Genomic DNA, 21,157 nt, shown 5'->3' on the forward strand with positions numbered 1-21,157 from the left:
TAGTACATTATAAAACAGTATGCAATAATAACGTATTGAGTGTAAATTATAATTTTAATTATTAAATGGATGCCACCTTATTGGTACAATAAAGCCCTCCCTACACCTACCCTAACTCTACCCCATACTTTATTTTAAACTTTTTGATTATTTCCTTAATTTTTATTGAAAATAAATGCCTTTACGATGTGATACGAGATTTGAAAAGGGAGAAAAAAAAGTTCGGCAAATGGCGGGATCGAACCCAGGTCGATCGCGTCAAATAGCCAAGGGCACGCACTTATCCATCTAAGCCACTGGAGCTGATGATTTACAACTGCATTTAACTAAATCTAAATAGACACCCAGTATTTTTTATTCCAGAGTAAGGGCAACTCATACAATACATTAAATCTGAGCTACTTTAATACCATCTCCAAACTTTCTACCACGACTCTGCTGTTCTTAGGCTGGTTCGTCCCTGTATACGTTGATTGACAGATGTCTCGTCCAGTCAGCGGTGAGTAATCTCAAACCAATGGCGCTGTCTCAAACTATACCTACCTCTTCTGGTTTGTCTGAATTGTCATTGTGTTTTCTGACTTGTTAATTTGTTTTCCAATTTGTCATTGTGTTTTCTGACTTGTTAATTTGTTTTCCAATTTGTCATTGTGTTTTCTGACTTGTTAATTTGTTTTCCAATTTGTCATTGTGTTTTCTGACTTGTTAATTTGTTTTCCAATTTGTCATTGTGTTTTCTGACTTGTTAATTTGTTTTCCAATTTGTCATTGTGTTTTCTGACTTGTTATAATGTTTTCTGAATTGTTGTTGTGCTTTCTGAATTGTTATTTTGTTTTTTAGACTTGCATTTGCGTTTGTAATTTGTTATTTTGTTTTCAGAATTGTGATTTGCTCTGCACTTCTCGGCCACCATAAATATGTGAGTCAGAGCAGCGATCATGGAAGAGAGAACACAAGCAGACAGCGCTGGAAGCTGCTAATGCTCATCAGTAAATCAGTGGAAAATAAATAGAAATCATGATTCTGTCCGAGCTATGCATTTAAAAAGAACACTAACTAGTGTAAATGTAGCCAAAATGTAACAGATGTGTAAACTGAAGACTATTTGAGCTTTATTAAAACTATTTGCACTGATTTATTGTGTTGGTTACATTTTGTTCCTTTGTGCAGTGGCTCAGGAGAAGATTCTTTGAGTTTGTATAAACATCAACAAGCTGAAAAATAAAACCAAAAGTTTTTTTTTTAGATAATGTAATCTTGTTAAAATTGATTTCATAAAATTGGTATAGAAAAAAGTATCGTTCAGGAACTGGTATCCAAGTCAAGGTATCGGTATAGATATCGAACATTTTTGAACGATACCCAGCCCTAGTCCTAGCACTTGATTCTTTTGTTGTGCATGTTGTTGTAACCTCTAGTGGTTAAGTGAAAGTTATGCTAGTTATGTGCTAACTTATTTAGGTATGGTAACTCTGTTTATCGTTACCTTGAACTTGTTGAAGTGTTAAAGTGAACACCTTGGTTGTATGTATCTGTGTAGTTCTGGCCTGTGTGGCCAGATTTTCTTTTAAGTTCATCTATTGTTAAACTTGGTTATATCTTTGTTGTGGGATCATTTGTAGGGAGGAGGATGCCATTTAATTTGATAATTCATGTATTCTCCTGGTTTTTAAATAGAGAGGGAGTAAGGAAAGGATTTGTCTTTGGTTTCTCTTTCTTTTGAGGCTAGGTAAGTTATGTCCACAAACCCTCAGTAAGTGTATCTTTTGTTTGTTATTTTGGCCATTTCCCCTCCTGAAGTCTTATGTATGTATCCCACTGATTATCTAAAATAAAACCTGCTGTATCTTTTTACTTCGAAACCTGGTGGTGTTTTAATTTGTGCCTGTCCTGGGACCTGGAGATGGGAGTTCTCTCACTCTCTCCTCGCAACATTTGTTACCATTCCTTTTCCGCCCCTAGACCAAAAAGGGGGATCGTAACTAGGCCTTGGCGATAAAGCGGTATCGATATTTATCGACGGTACATCTTCTTCGATAACGATACAAAAAATGTTCGATATAGCGCACGATATAGGCACGTGCTATGAGTGACGCAGACCGCACACACAAACACGAACACATGCTGAATTGAGTGCTGTGCCTGCCTGTGATGAGATTGTGAAAAAAAAAAAAAAGAATATTAGTTGAATTTAAAATAAACATTTGCATTTGAATGCAAAAATAGTACAATCAAATGTTAGGTGTGCATCAGGGAGCGTCATCAGTGGAGCACGAGATGCGGTGATGCATCATGCAAAAATTTCCTTAAGTTTAATCTGCATATAAAACATTAGAAATTAGATATGTTTAATTTTTATTTTGTGTTTGACTGTTAAAACAAAAAAATATCTGTTGTTTGTTTCAATAAATTGGGTTAATTTAAAAATACAGTGGTTAAATTTAAACATTTTTTCTATTGCTCTTTGTTTTAAAAAAGGTTATAAAAAATACATTATACATTTTTTAGCAATATCGCCCAGCCCTAATCGTAACAATAGCTAACTCTCACTTCATGGAAGTCTATACAGTGAAACATTATAAAAGGAATCTAGTGTGAAGAGCAGATCGTGTGGCAGTACCTCCATGAGCCAGTCGAGCAGCATGGCTCTCATTTTGGGCCGCAGTGACGGGTGTCTGTCTAAACTGCTCTTGCTGTGTTCGTACTTTATCTCTTTACTCAGCATTTTCATCCAGACGTCTTCTGAACTGCCCCAACTTCCCCAAAACAAAACAGAACAGAAATACAGACTTCAGACAATGTATCAGTAAAAAAACAGGATACAGAAAAATATACAACCTGAAGTTCAGTGGCATCGAGATGATGGTGACTCTTGCCACTTAATGCTAATAACTGCTGCTGGACTGACATGGCATCTTACGCACAGAAGCCGTTTGTTTTTGTTTATCTTGTCAGGTCAACTAACTCATACTTTGGGCTATAAGCTACTTATAAACTATCTTACACTGACACCTACAGTACAGACATGCATGCAGCATTACGCAAAAATAAAGCTTTACAGTTATGGATGCTACTGTTATGCCCCTGTATTTGTAGTGACCCAAGATAAATTTAATGTTTCTTAGCACGGGCCATTTGCATAATCAACAACATATAATTATACTGTTGCATTATACGTATAAACATTTAGTTCCACGTGCCACTCAAAACATTTTTTGACAAACATATAAATTACAAACATTATAAATATATTTAATTGACATTTGTGACCCTGGAGCACAAAAGCAGTCTTAAGTCGCTGGGGTATATTTGTAGCAATAACCAAAAATACATTGTATGGGTCAAAATGATCTTTTATGCCAAAACTCATTAGGATATTAAGTAAAGATAATGTTCCATGAAGATATTTTGTAAATTTCATACTGTAAATATATCAAAACTTAATTTTTGCTTAGTAATATGCATTGCTAAGAACTTCATTTGGGCAACTTTAAAGGCGATTTTCTCAGTATTTAGATTTTTTTGCACCCTCAGATTCCAGATTTTCAAATAGTTGTATCTCGACCAAATATTGTCCTATTCTAACAAATCAGCTTCAGATGATGTATAAATCTCAATTTCGAGAAGTGGACCCTTATGACTGGTTTTGTGGTCCAGGGTCACATTTATCTAAAAGTATGACTACATTTAGGGTATGTAGGTTCGTCCTTTTTTCTACAGTGTAAAATAAGTTAGTACACAAAACTATTCCTTATGTCCTACTTAATTTACTAATGAAATTTCAAGCATTTCTTTTTTAATCACAGCTACTAAAATCTTTCATGTTGTGTCTCAATTACATCAGTATAGCTGCTGACTCCTCATGTGTCAGTCACTACTAGAGGAGGCACAAACTTTTGCGTCACACAAGTTTTAGTGGCACATGCACTGAAAATCAGATGTGCCACTAAAATAGCGGCATGTGCCGATGGCTTCTGTGCGTAAGATGCCATTGCACTTCACTTTAATACTGCCTCTCTGTCAGTTTGTTGTTGTTCTGTAATGAATGTCACAATGTAATTTCACTACAGGAACACACCTGAGTGTTGGGAGTGGAGATGGTTGTGGATCTGGAGTTTGATCAGACGAGTCAGACACAACTTCATTCACGCTGTTCAGACCATTCTGCCTCCATACATTCTGAACAGACAACACATTTACATAAAGATCAACATATAAAGATGAAACATGGACTTTTTGCTACCTGTTAATTTGCGCTTAAGTGGCAAACTGTACCGCAGTAATTTAGATTTCAAGCCATTTGTGTGCTATAGGCTTTGCTGTACTAATTAGAAAGGCGTCGACAGCTGTATTCACTCAAGACCGTGAAGCTGTGTATTTAAGTGGTCTTAATAAGCCACGGTATATGTACTTTGTTTATGTGAAATACCTTAGAGTCATTAATTTTTTTTTGTGATTTTCTCCTCTTGTTGCACTGCAAAACAATACAAAACAAAAAATCATACATTACAGCTGATATATGTACATGCACAAACAGTACCGCATACACACTGACCAAATACAAACTAAACATACCTCTTTCTTTACTCTTGCCATCTTACGTATGTTTCCATTGACAGATCTCGCTTGCTGGCATCCACTAATAGACACAGGGAGAGAAGAAAGTTGCTCAGGTTATGCTATCAAATGTTCCAACAAGCATGGAAAACCCTGAAATTACCAGTATTTTGGGAAGTAGCCAATGGTCATAATAGCTTAATAAACATACACAATAATATCGTAATGAAAATGATGATATGAATGGTTTGTGTTAGGGTTAGGTTCACGTCTTGGGTATAGAAAATATTATGATCTCAGTATAAAAACAATAAAAGGCAAGGGAAGTCTTCACCAAACACAACTTTAATTACACTGAAATCACAGTAATAACACTGTTCTTACCTTCTTCTGGCCATGACCTTCGGCATGCAAGTAAGATGTAAGTTCTTGTGAATGTTGCCTTCTTCAGCAGCAGTTGGCCTATCATGCAAATATTACAGTATATAAGCGGCATTATTAAACAGCAAATAGTGTTTGACAATAAAAAATAAGTTGCATTACGCTCAGGTCGAATATAGTCACTTTACTGATACCATACCAATTTAATCGCAGTTGTGTGATTCAGCTGCATTTGATCTAACTTATCAATACCGTCGCGCGCCAAATTACTCTCTGGCTATAACTTACTGGACGCGCGAATTAAGTAAACATTTATTGAATTATAAATGCATGACACATAAGTTTATAATTCTGAATGGCAAAGCCATTTCATATTTATGTGAGGTTATTTCCCATTTCAATACTGTCCCTCCACAACTTAGCTTGTTAGCATTGCTCATTGGTAACTTATATGCAACAAACAAGATGTGCATGCCATGCACAGTACGAGACGTAATGTAGCTAAATACCATGTAAAGCTAACAGCAAATCAATACATTCTGGTGGTGTAATTAATTATGTTAGGACTGAACAAAGATGAAGTGCAATTCTAAATGCAATTATATAAATAAAAAAATAAGTACTAAAGTCGGTACATTCGACAGCTGCTGCACAACCACAAAATAAATGCATTATATAAATGCATTCAATAAAAATAACAAGTGCGTAAAAATGACATTGCACTTCTTACCGGAGCAAGTTGATTGTGACTCTCGCGCCGGCGCCAAGTAGTTGTTGAGCGGCTTGTGGGTGCGCATGCGCTCCGTGCGTGTGATCCCCGCGCACTTATGTGCTCTGGTTTTCCTGTTTAATTACCTTTGTTATTTTAGGTCGTTTGTCACAAGAACAAGACACTTATTTGCGCAATCTTAGCTGTAATTAAATATCTATGAATATTTAGTTTCAAAATTTGAAACATCCATTCGAAAGAAAAGTTTAGACTTTATTATTCTTTGAACGTACTTTAAACCATCATTTTTGTTTACGTTTCTTTCATATTAGGCTTTCCTTGACACTCTGTAGTGTGCATTTCCTGGCTGTGTGGAGCTCAAACACGGACTGGCCAATGGGAGAGAGGCTAGTGCTGCCACGTGCGCTGCATGAGAGTGTAAACACACGTGTGGAGCTGAGGCCAGTGAACGCGATACTTGAGCTTGATTTTCTAAGAAGTTAAAGTTTTATACACTCTCGCATCCAGGCCAATTACACAAAGCTATTAAGTTATTAATAATTGTGAGGGAAACATTTGCGGACGATTATGAAAATTCATGTTGTCCTGAGGACATACACTCTTATTTTGTTTAAAATAAGTATACTAACAGAACACTTGAAAAAAAAAAAACCTTTTTGTAATGGTTTATATGGAATGTGTGGTTTCAGGAAAAAACAACAACATGCAGACTACAAGAAGTTTCACTTCCTCTCTGTGACGCAGAGTGAAGCACAGCAGTACTGAACTGAACACAACCTTCATCCAGCTCATGAAGAATGGAGACCTATCTATCTATCTATCTATCTATCTATCTATCTATCTATCTATCTATCTATCTATCTATCTATCTATCTATCTATCTCATTAAAACCTTTTAGTACTGTTTCAAATTGAAAACCTTCAAACTTCAAGCTTTAAAACTACTTCAAACTTTCAGTCTAGGCTTTTTCAAGCCAACTTAAAGTTGGTCTACAAGCTTTTTTTTTAAAAATTTAGTTGTTGATTTGGTACTCTAAAATTTGTTATTAATATCACAGTTGAAAATTATTATTCTGCTTAATGATCTGTGAAAAACTACAGTATCTTTGTGAGGATATTTTGATGAACGGAAAGTTTAAACAGCATTTATTTAAAATAGAATATTTTGTAAAAATGTAAAATGTCTTTATTGTCATTTTATATTAATGTAATGTGTCCTTGCTAAATAAAATAAAAAAACAATTAAATAATCAAATAATGTTTCAAATAAATAAAAGTTGTTTAAAATCTATGGGTGATAGGGCTTTCTCTTCATTAGCTCCAAAACAACGGAAGTCTCTGAACTCTTAGGGTTTTTAAATCTTAAAACTTACCTTTTTAGGGTAGCTTTTATTTGATTATTTTGTGATTGTTTTATGGTTTAATTATTTCTTAATTTGTTTTGATAGCATGCTTTATTTGTATTGTGTATTTGAATGCACTTTTTGATGAACGCATTTATTTTATATGTTTGTATTTCTCTTTTATTTTATCTTCTTCTTGCAAACCACTTTGAGATGTAACTTTTAAAGGCGCTATAGAAAATAATGTTTGTCATTATTATTAGAAAATCATGGACATGCAGGGTTTTAGAAATACCAATGTCTAATAACTAAGTTTTCCTGGGGTGTTTGGGGCCCCCTGAAAAAAAAAAAAAAAGATTTCCTTGATCTACATTTGTGTCACGGATTGCCAGTCGAATGAGCTTGAAGGAGTACGAAGGAGGCAGATATCCAATAAACAGTCTTTTAATAAATCCACTTGGGAAAAACCAGGAGAAAACAACCTCTTTACATGACGGAGACAGGACAAAGAAACTGAGGAAAGGCAGGGCTATTTATACAAAACCAAACAATGGACTAATAAGATGATTAATTCAACACAGGTGGTAACTAATGAATGATGATTAACTAAATGAGAACAGGCACTGACCCAAATAAGGGCAGACAGGAACTAAGCAGAAACAAACACGTGACAGATATCGCCCCCCTCCCAGAAGGGTAACATCGGGTAGTGTGGGCGGGCGCCCTGGAGGCTGGTGCAGGACAGGAACAGGGCGGAGACAAGGAGAGCCTCCAGGGCGGATCAGGGAGCTCAGGGGACTATGGCGGATCAGGCAGTTCAGGTTGCCATGGCGGATCAGGGGACTTATGAGGCCATGGCGGATCAGGGGACTTATGAGGCCGCGGCAGATCAGGGAGCTCAGGGGACCACGGCAGATCAGGGAGCTCAGGGGACCACGGCAGATCAGGGAGCTCAGGGGACCACGGCGGATCAGGCAGTTCAGGTTGCCTTGGCGGATCAGGGGACTTAGGAGGCCATGGCAGATCAGGGGACTCAGGAGGCCACGGCGGAGCAGGCAGTTCAGGTTGTCATGGCGGAGCAGGGGACTCAGGAGGCCATGGTGGATCCTCTGTGGCCTTAGCCGGCTCAGCCATGGGTATATGCCCCCCCCCAAAAAAATGTTTCTTAGGGGACCACGGCAGATCAGGGAGCTCAGGGGACCACGGCGGATCAGGCAGTTCAGGTTGCCTTGGCGGATCAGGGGACTTAGGAGGCCATGGCAGATCAGGGGACTCAGGAGGCCACGGCGGATCAGGGGACTCAGGAGTCCACGGTGGAGCAGGGGACTCAGGAGGCCACGGCGGATCAGGGGACTCAGGAGGCCACGGCGGAGCAGGCAGTTCAGGTTGTCATGGCGGAGCAGGGGACTCAGGAGGCCATGGTGGATCCTCTGTGGCCTTAGCCGGCTCAGCCATGGGTATATGCCCCCCCCCAAAAAAATGTTTCTTGGGGAAAACTAGGAATCCTGGGGGGCGCTCTGGAGGAGCAGGCACTTGAGGGCGCTCTGGAGGGCACTTTCGAGGAGCGGACACTTGGGGGCGCTCTGGAGGAGTGAAGTTTTCTGACACAGGAGACGAAGGAGGGCTGGATGGGACCAGCGGAGACGAAGGAGACGAAGGAGCCGAAGGAGAGCTTGTAAAACTTTATGTAATTAACCATTCACTTGTCATGAAATGTAGTATAGCTGAAGTCTTTCAGTGGATGCACAGAATGCACTTTTTTTCATTAAATACTCACTTTCTCATTAGTTTGTTAAAAATATTATTCCAGCAATTTAATATAGATGCAACAGTTTATCAAGATACTGTATAAAGTTTCTTGCCTTTTTTTTCAGGATATGACAGTCCAATCCCTACTGAGTCTCCAAAGGTCAGCGTCAATGTGAAACGTGAGTTATTTGCTTTCCTAAAATTGGATGTCATATTGATATTCATGGCTGTTTTTGTTTCATTTAGTAGTTCACATGTGCATGACTCTTCTTTTACTCTGTTGACTTCTGAATGTTATGATGCAAAGATTTAGAGCATTGTCAGAATATTTCACATAACTTTGAAGAGTTTGACAGGATAATGCGGCAACAACCGGAGCACGTTTGCTCACTTCCACTGTATTTCTCTTTGTTGCACTGAAACAGATGCATGGCACATCAAACTCTATGCTATTGTTACTATTTGAACACCATTACTATGTGGTTTGTTATAAATTAATGTTGTGTGTTCAAAAGGCAGCATTGTGCTGTATTGCTTTATTTGGGTTCAAGTATGTTTGTGCAATTTTTTTGTTTCTTTGGAATTATAGACACCAAAGATTAGTTTATAGACCAGTAATATGCACTGAGAAAGTAAAGTGTACATGTTCTTGTATTCTCAGTTGTGTCACAAGCAGATCAGCGCTCTGGCTCGTGCTCCGGGACCCTCAGCACCTCCTCAGTCATAGCCGTGGAGGATATTAACCATCTCTCCTCTCAGATCTGTCTCTGGGATGTGGCGATGTGTATAAATTAAGGGCATATGATGCAGAATTCAACAGTAGCTGTCTCACAGGCTGCCTTTACCGTGACTCTGAGCCAAGCAACTGCAGTCAGACTGTGAGAAGCCACTGCAAGATGCTCTCTGAGGTAATTTGCGGTAGAACCGGTGGGATGTGAAATAGCTAGAACATGTAATGTCTGGAATGCACTGCATGAAACTGCAAAAACTGTTACAAACTATACAAAAAAATAATAATTATGCAAGAAATAATGAAATTAAGATAAGTGTACGATAAACTTGCCTCTGTTTGAGATGTGGTCTGAATAAATAAATTAAAGCAATAAGCCCCAAGAAACCGTGGTTTACAGTGAATTTACAGCTTTGCGTCATGCCTAACAACGCCCCTTAGCTGTTATAAATTCACTGTAAACCATGGCTTCACAGGGATTATTGCTTTTATAAAACGGTTATTCCATATACGTAGTAAGGTTTCACAGAATAAAACAGAGCAAATAAAGTGTATGATATTAATAAAAACAGTATTCTTTCCTCAGAAACGGTTGTGGTTCCAACAAAGTGGTTGCCGAGCAACACACAGAAGTAAACAAAGGTGTATGTTTGTAGAGTAATTTACAACCGCTTCGAACTTGGCTCAACCAATCAGAATCAAGGACCGGAACTCTCTGTTTTATAAAAATAAATAATTTCATGATAAATGAGATGATGAATATTAGCTGATATTCCAAAGGAAACAACATCTTTAATGTTTCAAAATTGATTGATTATTATATATATATATATATACAGTGGGTACGGAAAGTATTCAGACCCCCTTAAATTTTTCACTCTTTGTTATATTGCAGCCATTTGCTAAAATCATTTAAGTTAATTTTTTTTCCTCATTAATGTACACACAACATCCCATATTGACAGAAAAACACAGAATTGTTGACATTTTTGCAGATTTATTAAAAAAGAAAAACTGAAATATCACATGGTGCTAAGTATTCAGACCCTTTGCAAAATGTCCCATTTGTATCTTTTTTAACTCTTGAGTTTGAATTTCTGATTATTTTCTTTCACCCGCAATTTCTCCCTATGTTGCTCAAATATCTAGCCCATGTTCCTGGACGATCAAGTCCCCAGACCCGAAATCTTCTGTGCCTCTGCCTGAAGACACTGTCCACAGTGTGTCCCGTGTGGTATGCCGTGAGCTTGGCTGTGGACAGGTCTACAGTCTCAATCAGAGCAGTGTGGGATTGAACACGACCTGTTTCTCACAACTATCAGTTGAAGAACTGTCGTGAGGTTATTAACTTCAGTTGCTCAGTCCTTTCTGAAGTTAAATGTGGTCGGTAAAGTCGGTACATTTTCCATGATCATGTCATAATTATGAAATCAGTGACAGTATATTTATTTAAAGAAATGTTCTGGGTTCAGTACAAGTTAAATTCTGTTGACAGCATCTGTGACATGATGTCAGATCATTTCCGTGTGTGCGGAATAATATTCAGTATTCATTTCCAAATCTTGTCCTGTCATAACAAACCATACATCAATGGAAAGCTTATTTATTCTGCTTTCAGATGATGTATACATCTCAATTTTGAAAAATTGTCCCTTATGACTGGTTTTGTGGTCCAGGGTCACATATGAACATATAATACATTTGAATAAAATTCAGCAAAAAACATACTTTACAATGTTAAAAAAAAAACTATACATAATTTGCATTTAGCCTAAATGTAGTCTACTGTAAGATTAGAAAAATGATTGGGGATTTTTTTTTGCCCCTGAAATAGATTTTGAAATATATTTTTGGTATATGAGGGTTGTTTTCTATTTCAAAAATATATTTCATTGAGCTTCACTGTTTACAACATATTTTTGGCATATAAAAAATAATATCTCTATATATATATATATATAGGAAAAAAAAACTATATATATATATATATATATATTTAATTTATTTATTTTGCCATATGGACACATCACTGCACCTGGATACACTGTTAAAATACACACTATTTTGAAATCATAATATAACTTACACATTATACATGTGAAACTAATGTGATAAAATGTCTGAGCAAAATTACGTAATTTTTCTGCTCCACAATGTGAAGCCGAAAATCCCTTTAAAGGGATAGTTCATCCAAAAATGAAAAACATAATTTACTCACCCTCGAGTTAATCCAAACCTGCAAGTATTGTTCTGCCGACCACAAAAAAGAAGATCTTTTGAAGAATGTATGTAACTAAACAGTTTCTGATTAGATTTTCATTTTTGGGTAAACTATCCCTTTAACTTCACATGACACTCAAGGGCTGTTAACATAAACTCCACTTACAGAAATTACACTGACACATAACCAGTTCCTAAAAAGTAGTCCCAGCTTGAAAATAAATAATTAAACATTGCACACTTCAGATAGCAAACATTTTTGTATGGAACAATTATTATGTTCACTTTAACAACAATACAAGCTACACATTTCTACTTTTAAACCCTTTTAATAAACTTTCTTCATAAACATTCTAGTAAGTGCATTAACGTAAACATGGCTTTGGTTTATATTTAAAGGTTTCTATATAGATATGAGCAATATCACTCTCGTACTCGAGCGATACCGGCTCTATATCAGCATGGCTTTGATTAGGCCAGAGGCACGAGGCCGAATAAAACCCTCTTTTGTGCGGAACTACTTCCTTCCGCCACGGATTCAAAGCTCAAGTTGACACTTAAACATACGTCACTTTTAGAATTCGTATCAAGTGCATGTGCTGCTTCAGTTAGGTTATTAGTGAGAAATAATGAGGTTATAAGAGAGAAACAATGCGGCAAGACGTGCATCCGAATGAGAGAGAGAGAGACAGCAAAGCTAGACGTTTTCTCATTTTTCATGAGCTGAACTCTTTTCTATGTACACAAAAGGCCTATTTCTCTCAAATATTGTTTACAAATCTGTGTAAATCTGTGTTAGTGAGCACTTCTCCTTTGCCGAGATAATCCATCCACCTCACAGGTGTGGCATATCAAGATGCTGATTAGACAGCATGATTATTGCACAGGTGTTCTTTAGCCTGGCCACAATAAAAGGCCACCACAAAAAATGTTTTTTTTGTTGGTCTTATGAAGTATTCTAATTTGTTTTGATAGTGAATTGGTGGGGTTTTGTTAAATGTGAGCCAAAATCATCACAATTAAAAGAACCAAAGACTTAAACTACTTCAGTCTGTGTGCATTGAATTGATTTAATACACAAGTTTCGCAATTTGAGTTGAATTACTGAAATAAATGAACTTTTCCACAACATTCTAATTTATTGAGATGCACCTGTATATATAAATTTTTCCCGCTATTTTTTTCTTGATTTTTAAGGGTTCAAGCACCGTGTAGGCTACACAAGGTGGACACTTGGACACTAAGTGATGCTATAATAAACACTTTTGCGTTTTGCTTCATAACTCTGTAATCGTCATTCCAAAACTGCATGACCTTCTGGTTACACTTTATTTTAAGGTATCCTTGTTACTGTATAATTACACAAATAATTATACTAAATGAGTAATAATGAGTTAATACTAATTAACCACATGTAGTAGATTAGGTGTTGGGTTTGGTGTGAGGAATGGTGGTCTGGGTTTTGCCCTGACACTCTGGTTGTCTTGTGTTTTTGTTTCTTGTGTCTATGTTGTCTTGTCAGCACATGGCCTAGTTTGTTTTTCTCAGCCATGTGCTTTAGCCCCTCCTCCTGGTTTCCTCATTACCACACCCTCTTGTTAGCCCTCATTGAGTCCTTGTTAGTGTAATTGCGCTCACCTGTTCCTTGTGTGATTTCCTCCCTATTTATAGTGCCACTTGCCCTATTGTCTTTGCTGGTTCGTGGTCATTCTTTCCCTCACTGTGGTTGTCGCTGTCTCTGTCTGTGGATATGGCTGATTATGTCTTCCTGTCAGTTTGTTCTTGTGCCCTAGTCTTGTCTCTTGTAATTCTATGTTTTTGTCTTGCTCCTTGTTTTTGGATGTGGTCTGTTTTTGACCTTTTTGCCTTTAATTTAGTTCTTAGTTCTTTACTTAACTTAGTCCTGATCTTTTGTTCATTTTTTTGGTTATTTGTGTTGGTTATTTTAATAATATTTAGTCCTTTTGTTTATTCTCTTGCCTGTCTTGGAGTAATTTGTGTTCCTGTGGAGCTATGCTTTGTCTTGTTGTGGTGTTAGAGTTCCTGTCCCGACCTGTTCCCTTGCCTGGTGTCTGGGGTGCTTCAGAGTTTATGGTCAACAAGTATCTGAGCTCCGCTCTCTGGTGCCTTGCTCTGGTCTCTCTCCCGGCCTGGTCTTGCCGCCTCTGCTATAGTATTCTGCCAGTTGATGTCTGAGGCTGTTCCAGTGGCCTTCCCTAGCTATCTGTTTGTTGTGGTATCACCTGTGCACCTCACAACCCTTTTGTATTGATCTGTTTTGTCAATAAACCCTTGTTACACTCACTGCAATTGAGTCCTCCTTCCAGATCCCTGACAGGTGAAGACTCAGGTGCCGCGTTAGATGGACTGGGTATGTTTATACATAAACCCAAGTAATAATAAAAAAAAAAAAATCTAACAATATGAATTATAAATTCATTGTCTCTTTTACTTTGTGGAGGAGAGAAGTTTCCACAGCTCAGCAGAGCTGCACACACTTATGTGACCTAAAAATAAAAGATAAGATAAGAACATGTTTGTTTGGAAATCGGTTACATTTAAATTTAAGAATGAAATCATTTACCTGTTGAGAGTGTGTTGACAGTCTGTGTAGTTGGATCACTGAACTCCAGAAAATCTGTAATGAGGAGCTTTGTCAGTTACAGATTTGAAAAACAAAAGGGCGGGAATAAAGAACCCTAAACTCTAACACAAAGAACCAGTTCAGTATAAAAAGGGTTCTTCAGAATGCTATGGTTCTAAATAATACCATTACTGCATGTAAAGTACCTTTAAAGAACCATTTTTTTTAGAGTGCAGGGTCAAGGCATTAGATAGGACAAGGCATGGCACATCGAAATAAACATGACAGGAGCCACGCGCTCACTACATGACAATAAAAGAACATATAGCAATGAAAACAAAATGTGCACAAACAAAACAACACAGGAGTACATGAAACGTGGACAAAGAACCTCATAAAACAGGAAGTATGAATATCCAGATCCTGACACTGAACCAAAACAGATAGAAGTGTCAGGATCCAGACACTGTGCCCAAAAGACACCACTCAGAGTCACACACTCACGCAGGGACAAGACTATACACCACATGAGTTTTAGGATCCCTTCACCAAACCAGTACTACACCAACCGAAGTAACTGGCCCCTCACATAGGGGTAAGATTATGGTTGGGTTTAGGATTAGTTGTTTGTAACTGTCACGAATCCGGTCCATGAACTTCCATCTGCTAGCCATCAGAGGTCACCCTTTCCAATTTCATTGACTCTACACTACACATTGCACTACACACTGTTGCACATCACCCCGGACTACATATCCCATCGTTCATTGCACTGATTGCACTCAGCACGGATTGCACACAGCTGTTAACACTGATTGCACCCAGCTGTTTCATATCACTCCCTCACTATTTAACACTCACTCTGATCCCTTCCCTCTGCTGAGTATTGTTCAGCGCTCATCTCCAGATAGCTACACTACAGAGCCCTCATTTGTTGCCTGAGCCTGAGCCTGAGCCTGAGCCTGAGCCTGAGCCTGAGCCTGAGCCTGAGCCTGAGCCTGAGCCTGAGCGGTTTCCTGAGCCTGAGCCTGAGCGGTTTCTGATCTTCGCCTGGTTTCCTGGATTTCTCCATATATATATATATATATATATATTTTTTTTTAATTGTCCTATTATTTCTGTGAAATTAGTGTTAAATTGTTTCAGATAGATAGATAGATAGTTGGTCCAATTGTCCAGTCAGCTTGCAATATACAAACCTCTTTTTGGTGATGTTTTGAGTTTATTGCACAGAATATGTAATTTCTATGTCATTGTCAGAACTAGATAAAGGGGGCAGCAGTGGAGAGGACTCCCCGTTGTACTCCCACCGTCAGCTGTGATAATGAGGCAGTCTCCTCAGAAAGTGACTATGATGACATTGGCAATTATTTACAACAACCTAGTCACTTACATTAGCTGGAGACTGTGATGTGACTACATTTACAATGAGAAACATTCTGACTGACTCTACTATTAGTACAGTACCATTAGAAACCTGAGAATCACTCTTTCAGACCTTTCAGTGTTTTCAGTGTTATTTCTTTGTTCATTCATGCCTGCTTCTACATAGTACAATTAAACTTTATCATAAATGTTTAAGCACATTTTAATATTACTTAGTTTAGGTACATTAAGTGCATACAGTGTAAAAAGAAGTACAAATATTTATGCAAATGCTTTTCCCTAAATTTCTAAATGCTTACAGGACTGATGGCTAGGCCGTAACCATCATAGACACTGAAAGGGACACGTTCCCCAAAATAATCAGATGTGGCCATCGAAAGAGCTCTTTTAAAATTGTTATCTGAGGATAAAAGCAGTATCTGTAACCGATGGCATGCAAATAGATTTTTTTGGTTACGACCAAATCTGCCAGTATTAAAAAGATTCTGAAGTGATTGATTTGATGTTATTGTTATTTTTAAAGTGAATTAGCACAATGTACTCTCATTATAAACTTTGTTATTAACTGGCCTTTTATTTTGGTCCGGATGCCTTTTAGAAACAGAAAAATAATTTTGCTCAGAATATTTTGCTCAGAATGAACCAAAATAAAAATATCCCTGGCTGGGGTTAAAGTGATCATTCAGGAAACATTAATGTCATTTTCAGCATGGGCATACAATTAAGAGTGAATGTATGAATATTGTGCATGAATTTAATGAACCTGGTTTCCTGGAAGCATCATTACATTAAATTTGACTAATGTTGTCTACTCATTTAAGCTATGTCTTTGTGCACCTGCTTTAAAGTTGGTATGAACCTGAATGGTCAAGTGACATGCGTTTTCGGTTGTGTAGTGAAAACGTAAGTGTAGACGAGGATCGTTTTCATTTTAAAACGCCATTTTAAAACAAAAACGCACTAGTGTAAACAGGGCCTTGAGAAAATCTCAGTAATTTTTGTTCATGCAATGAAAGTCACAGGTAACCAAAACAGCTTTGTTACCAACAGTCTTCAAAATAGCCTAAATGTTGAGCAAAACTAAATGAGAAACGAAAACTGCCAGCAGGTGGCGGTAAATGTCTTTATGAGTCATTCACTCATTCGATTCTTTCAAACGGCTGATTCATTCAGGAATTACGCAAAGGACTCTCTCTATGAATGAGCCTTTGAATCATTGGTTCACACGATTCGTTCAAAAGGAGGATTCTTTCAGAAACTCACCGACACACAACAGTTCTGCGGTGGCTTTATAGGTAATATTTTCGTTGGCAAAAATGTTGCAAAAACACACAGTATTGTGCTTAAAATATAACAATATTAACTGAACTGTTGTATATAATCACTTGCACTCCTGCTATTCGTGACAAAAACAGCGCTCGTATGATATTGCTCTGGCTGCTCGTGTGAAATCGCTTATCATGAGATATAAATGAGACAAAAACTCATACAATATCTTGAATTTTAGGGCATAACTGCATTTTGGAGTGCATCATATTTGTCAACAGTCCACTGAAATATTAGATGACGTACATCCAGTGCGTTAACTGCGTTAAATAACTTAATCGCTTTATTTTTCATATCTAATTAATTAAGTTAACGCGTTAAACTGACAACCATAATACATGATCCTAACAGAAAGCTAGAGAGGGAGATAGTTTTGTGTGAGGGGTAGGGTTTGGTTTAGGAGGTTTACCTGTAAACCACTTATGCCAGTGTGTGTGTGTGTGTGTGTGTGTCCTTAACATAGGCTGTAAAAAAACAGGTCCTTAAAGGGACAGTGCACATGAATGCAATTGATACTCAATAAAGGTTGGTTTAAAGCACTTAATTAATAAAATGTTTCCATTTTCCGTGACCTTATCTAAAGTGAGAACACTTCCTCTGACAGTGTTGAAAAAGAAAATGGACCCAAATCGGGTTTTTATCTAACTTTTGGAGAGTTTAACAGTGTAAACAATAACAGTAGAATGTATTTTGGTACTAGTTATTTATTTCTTTAAAAACAAATAGGCCTATTCAATTTAGCAGTAAATCCAGTTTAACAAATATAGTCTGTATCGACTTAAGACCTATTTGAGAATCAGCTTGGCAATTTTATAGAAGGTAACTGGTTTGAATAGAGCTAATCAAAGGGACATTATTCATGTTAGAGCGACATTTGTGGTGTACATTGTAAGTTCATATTTTTTAGAGACTGAAAGTGAAAATTGTGGCAACCGTACAAGTCTATTTTCTACCGAAATTTTAAGTGCGTGACGCGGCATAGTGCTATTGGTTGAAATGCCGGCGCCTCAAATTCTCTGGCATCTGATTGGTCGGGTGGAACTGTGGGGGCGTGTCGCCATGAGGATGGTGTAGCCGGACGGACGCCGCGGCTGTTTGTTATTGAATGAAAAATCATTTTTATGTGGCGAAATTTCAACTTAGCACAGGAAAAAACAAGTTTATATGCTTTAATAATTTGTTACATTATTTAGTATTTATTAGCATGTAATTACGCACCTTTTAACATATTTTAATATTTAGGTTCTAGTTCAAACTCTTAGTTAAAGCCCTAGGCCTTGAGCAGGCGCCGGTGGTCGATTTTAACAATAGCCGAGGAACAGTCACGTAGAAGCGGACACACTTCCTCCATGAGACGAGCCCGCTGTAACTTATCTCCACTGCAGCAGCAAATAAACAGAAGAAACAGAAACCACAGGAACCCAGCCCGGATGGTGCCCGGCGTTTGAAGCGTTTGCAGATCACATATGGACAGTTCCTGATCGTTTTTCTGGGCTCACACAATAGAAAATGTCTAACGGTGCAGCGGGAAGCGGGGGCTTAACCTGGGTGGTAAGTTGTAAATGATTACTAACGTAGTAACTCGTGTATTATTACGCAAAGACATCGCATATTACACATTATAACCGCTTCGTGTACGCATACATGTGCGTTAGCCTTTTAGCTGCAATATTCATCCAGCTCAACACGAATGAGCTCACAGACTCATCTGCATCTCTTTATTATTCATTCGGTGCACAATATATCCGTTTACATAACGTCTGTTTTAAATACTGCACATTTAATCACCATTTTGTGTTTGATGATGATGTTTTGCGAAGCTTTTCATGGCGATGTGGAGGAAAGTTCTTTTGTGTTGAGATGTGAACGAGTCTTTCCACTGATTTCAACTTTTTCGTCCTAATTAGAGTCAAACTTACAGATGTGATGTTTATGGACACAGACCGTTGCTTTATTACAGCCAAAAGCCTAAGATGAAGTGCCTAGCTTAAACCGGGACAGTGTGGAAGGGTTTATTCGAGTGTGATCTGTATTTAAAGCCACTTAAAGCCACAAAACAAAAGAGCAGCCCATGGCGAGACACATGTTAATTATGAGAGCTGATCCCAGATCAGTACTAATGGCTTGTTACACATTAGTTACTGATTTGCTAGTTTGTGAAGATAAGATTTTTAAACATTTGTAATATGAATCTTAGATTTACAGTTAGATTACAATCCTGGCTATCATCAAAAAGCTATAATGACAACTTAATAAACAAGTGTGTCTATTTGAGGTCATTCCATTGGAAAGTCGTTGGATTTTTTTACAGATTAATTCAGTGTAATCTAGGAAATAACAGCTCAGAGAGTAATGACCTTACACAGTTTAAGGAGTGAGCTTATCTAACTCATACAGACAAACAGATTATACAGACACATTTACAGAGAGTATCCATATTGCACATCATATGTACTCACAGCGGTTGTAAAGCAGCTGTGAATTCAGGCCATCTAGGTGATTCACCAAATAGGGGTGTGCGATATTGACAAAAAATAATATCTCGATATTTTCTGGAATTTTATCAATAACGATTATTAGATTATATTTTGCTGAGTGTGTTATTGTGCTGGTATCTTAAGCACTGCTGTGGACAGCTGATATTCTTCATATTCTGTGTGGTGATCAGTTCACACTGATAGAAATTAATCTTTTCCAATAAGTTTAAATAGATTTTTACCTTTTATGGGCATTTTTACCTTTATAAATCCATTTTTCTAAAAGTGTGCATCATCTTTTGAGTCAAATTCTTAAATTTGATCAGTGAATTGTAATAATAAGACATTTGGGCTGTTACCAAGCAAATGAAATCAGTATCAATAAAATTAATCTTTGCAATGCAGAGAAAACACAGAAACTTAATCTGAAGTGGCATTTAAAAGTATTTACACACTGTTTAATGCAGGACATGAATGCATTTAACATGGTTACAAATGCATAAATAATGTTTTGATATATTAAACATTAAACGTTGAATACTGAAATTTAAAAAGTATTTAAATAATAAAAAATACTTTGAATATGAAATTAAAACCACCAGTAGGTAGCACCAAGTCACTGTTAATAAGTGAGTCATTGCGATTGAACCGAATCATTTAAACGAGTGATTCATTCAGGAACGAAATCATGTTGATCAGAAACGCAAAACTGCGCAGTGGCTGTGTTTGGAATTATTTTTGTCGTCGAAATAGAGCAAAAACAGGCAATATTGTGTCTAAAACGTAAATGTCTTAATTAAGTTATTGTTTTTTGAACTGTTGTAAAAAATCAATATTACATGTGCAATAATGGCAATTTTGGGAGAAAAAAGTGGCGCTCTGTGTGATATTGAATAACTATATGAAATAATATAAATATATATATATATATATATATATATATATATATATATATATATATATATATATATATATATATATATATATATATATGCGTGATACTGATTAACTATATGAAATGATATAAATATATACATGTCTGTCCCCATAACTTGAATTTTGTGATCATTCTAAATGCATTTGTTAGACTGAATCATGCAGTGAAAGAATGCACTCTAATTGCGCACGCGCACTAGTCTAGACTTCACGTAATGTATGCGTGTGCGCTCTGTAGGGCTGTTTTGAAAGGTTTTTGCAAAATACTCGATAATGTTAAATCGCATATCGTTAAAACAACAATTACGATATTATCACAGACGATATATATCGCACACCCCCATCACCAAATATTTCAGTCGCCTTCTGCTTCTGTAAAATAATTCCAACATTAAAGGCAGCTAAAAAGTTGATTTGATAGCCGCAGACAAGTTTAACAAAGTTGCATGGATGTATCTAACAACAGACCCTCTTTGACAAGAACAATGGTGCGAAAAAAGAGGAAGTGAACGGCCGGGGAGATGCAGGGAGGAGTGAGGCGGTCAAGAAAGAGAGCTCGAAGAAGATGTCAGTGGAGAGGATCTACCAGAAGAAGACCCAGCTCGAGCACATCCTCCTCCGTCCAGACACCTACATCGGCTCGGTGGAGCCCGTCACTCAGGTGAGAGAGAATATTTTATCAGGATTACGATTAGAGATTTAAAATTTAGACTGGCATTTAGGCAAAATGTGACCCT

At 37.3% G+C, this 21,157-nt stretch overlaps 2 protein-coding genes and 1 long non-coding RNA gene across 5 annotated transcripts in view; 1 reads left to right on the forward strand and 2 right to left on the reverse strand.

Moving 5' to 3' along the window:
- Nucleotides 1-4,597, reverse strand: part of LOC107563207 (G1/S-specific cyclin-E2-like) — a 22,461-nt gene extending 17,864 nt beyond the window's left edge. Inside the window, exons 1-4 of the mRNA XM_016248014.1 lie at nucleotides 4,577-4,597; nucleotides 4,431-4,475; nucleotides 4,080-4,180; nucleotides 2,622-2,757 (exon numbers count right to left, since the gene is read on the reverse strand). Of these exons, the coding sequence (XP_016103500.1) occupies nucleotides 2,622-2,757; nucleotides 4,080-4,180; nucleotides 4,431-4,475; nucleotides 4,577-4,597 (303 nt within the window). The remainder of the gene's footprint in view (nucleotides 1-2,621; nucleotides 2,758-4,079; nucleotides 4,181-4,430; nucleotides 4,476-4,576) is intronic.
- On the reverse strand, nucleotides 4,455-5,731 carry LOC107563208 (uncharacterized). The gene is made up of 4 exons (XR_001606081.1): nucleotides 5,670-5,731; nucleotides 4,943-5,020; nucleotides 4,577-4,640; nucleotides 4,455-4,475 (listed from the first exon to the last, which is right to left on the reverse strand). It is a non-coding gene; the product is annotated as an uncharacterized lncRNA (long non-coding RNA).
- A 12,335-nt stretch (nucleotides 5,732-18,066) lies between these two features.
- The window catches only part of LOC107563214 (DNA topoisomerase 2-beta-like), a 73,514-nt gene continuing 70,423 nt past the window's right edge, over nucleotides 18,067-21,157 (forward strand). For 2 of the 3 annotated variants that reach the window (XM_016248027.1, XM_016248026.1), the window contains exons 1-2: nucleotides 18,067-18,558; nucleotides 20,887-21,081. In XM_016248027.1, coding sequence (XP_016103513.1) covers nucleotides 18,517-18,558; nucleotides 20,887-21,081 — 237 coding nt within the window. In that variant the 5' untranslated portion in view covers nucleotides 18,067-18,516. The remainder of the gene's footprint in view (nucleotides 18,559-20,886; nucleotides 21,082-21,157) is intronic. The other variant, XM_016248028.1, reaches the window with a different exon arrangement.

The sequence above is a fragment of the Sinocyclocheilus grahami genome, unplaced genomic scaffold (assembly GCF_001515645.1).
Source record: "Sinocyclocheilus grahami isolate Dianchi unplaced genomic scaffold, SAMN03320097.WGS_v1.1 scaffold862.1, whole genome shotgun sequence".
Taxonomy (NCBI): Eukaryota; Metazoa; Chordata; class Actinopteri; order Cypriniformes; family Cyprinidae; genus Sinocyclocheilus; species Sinocyclocheilus grahami.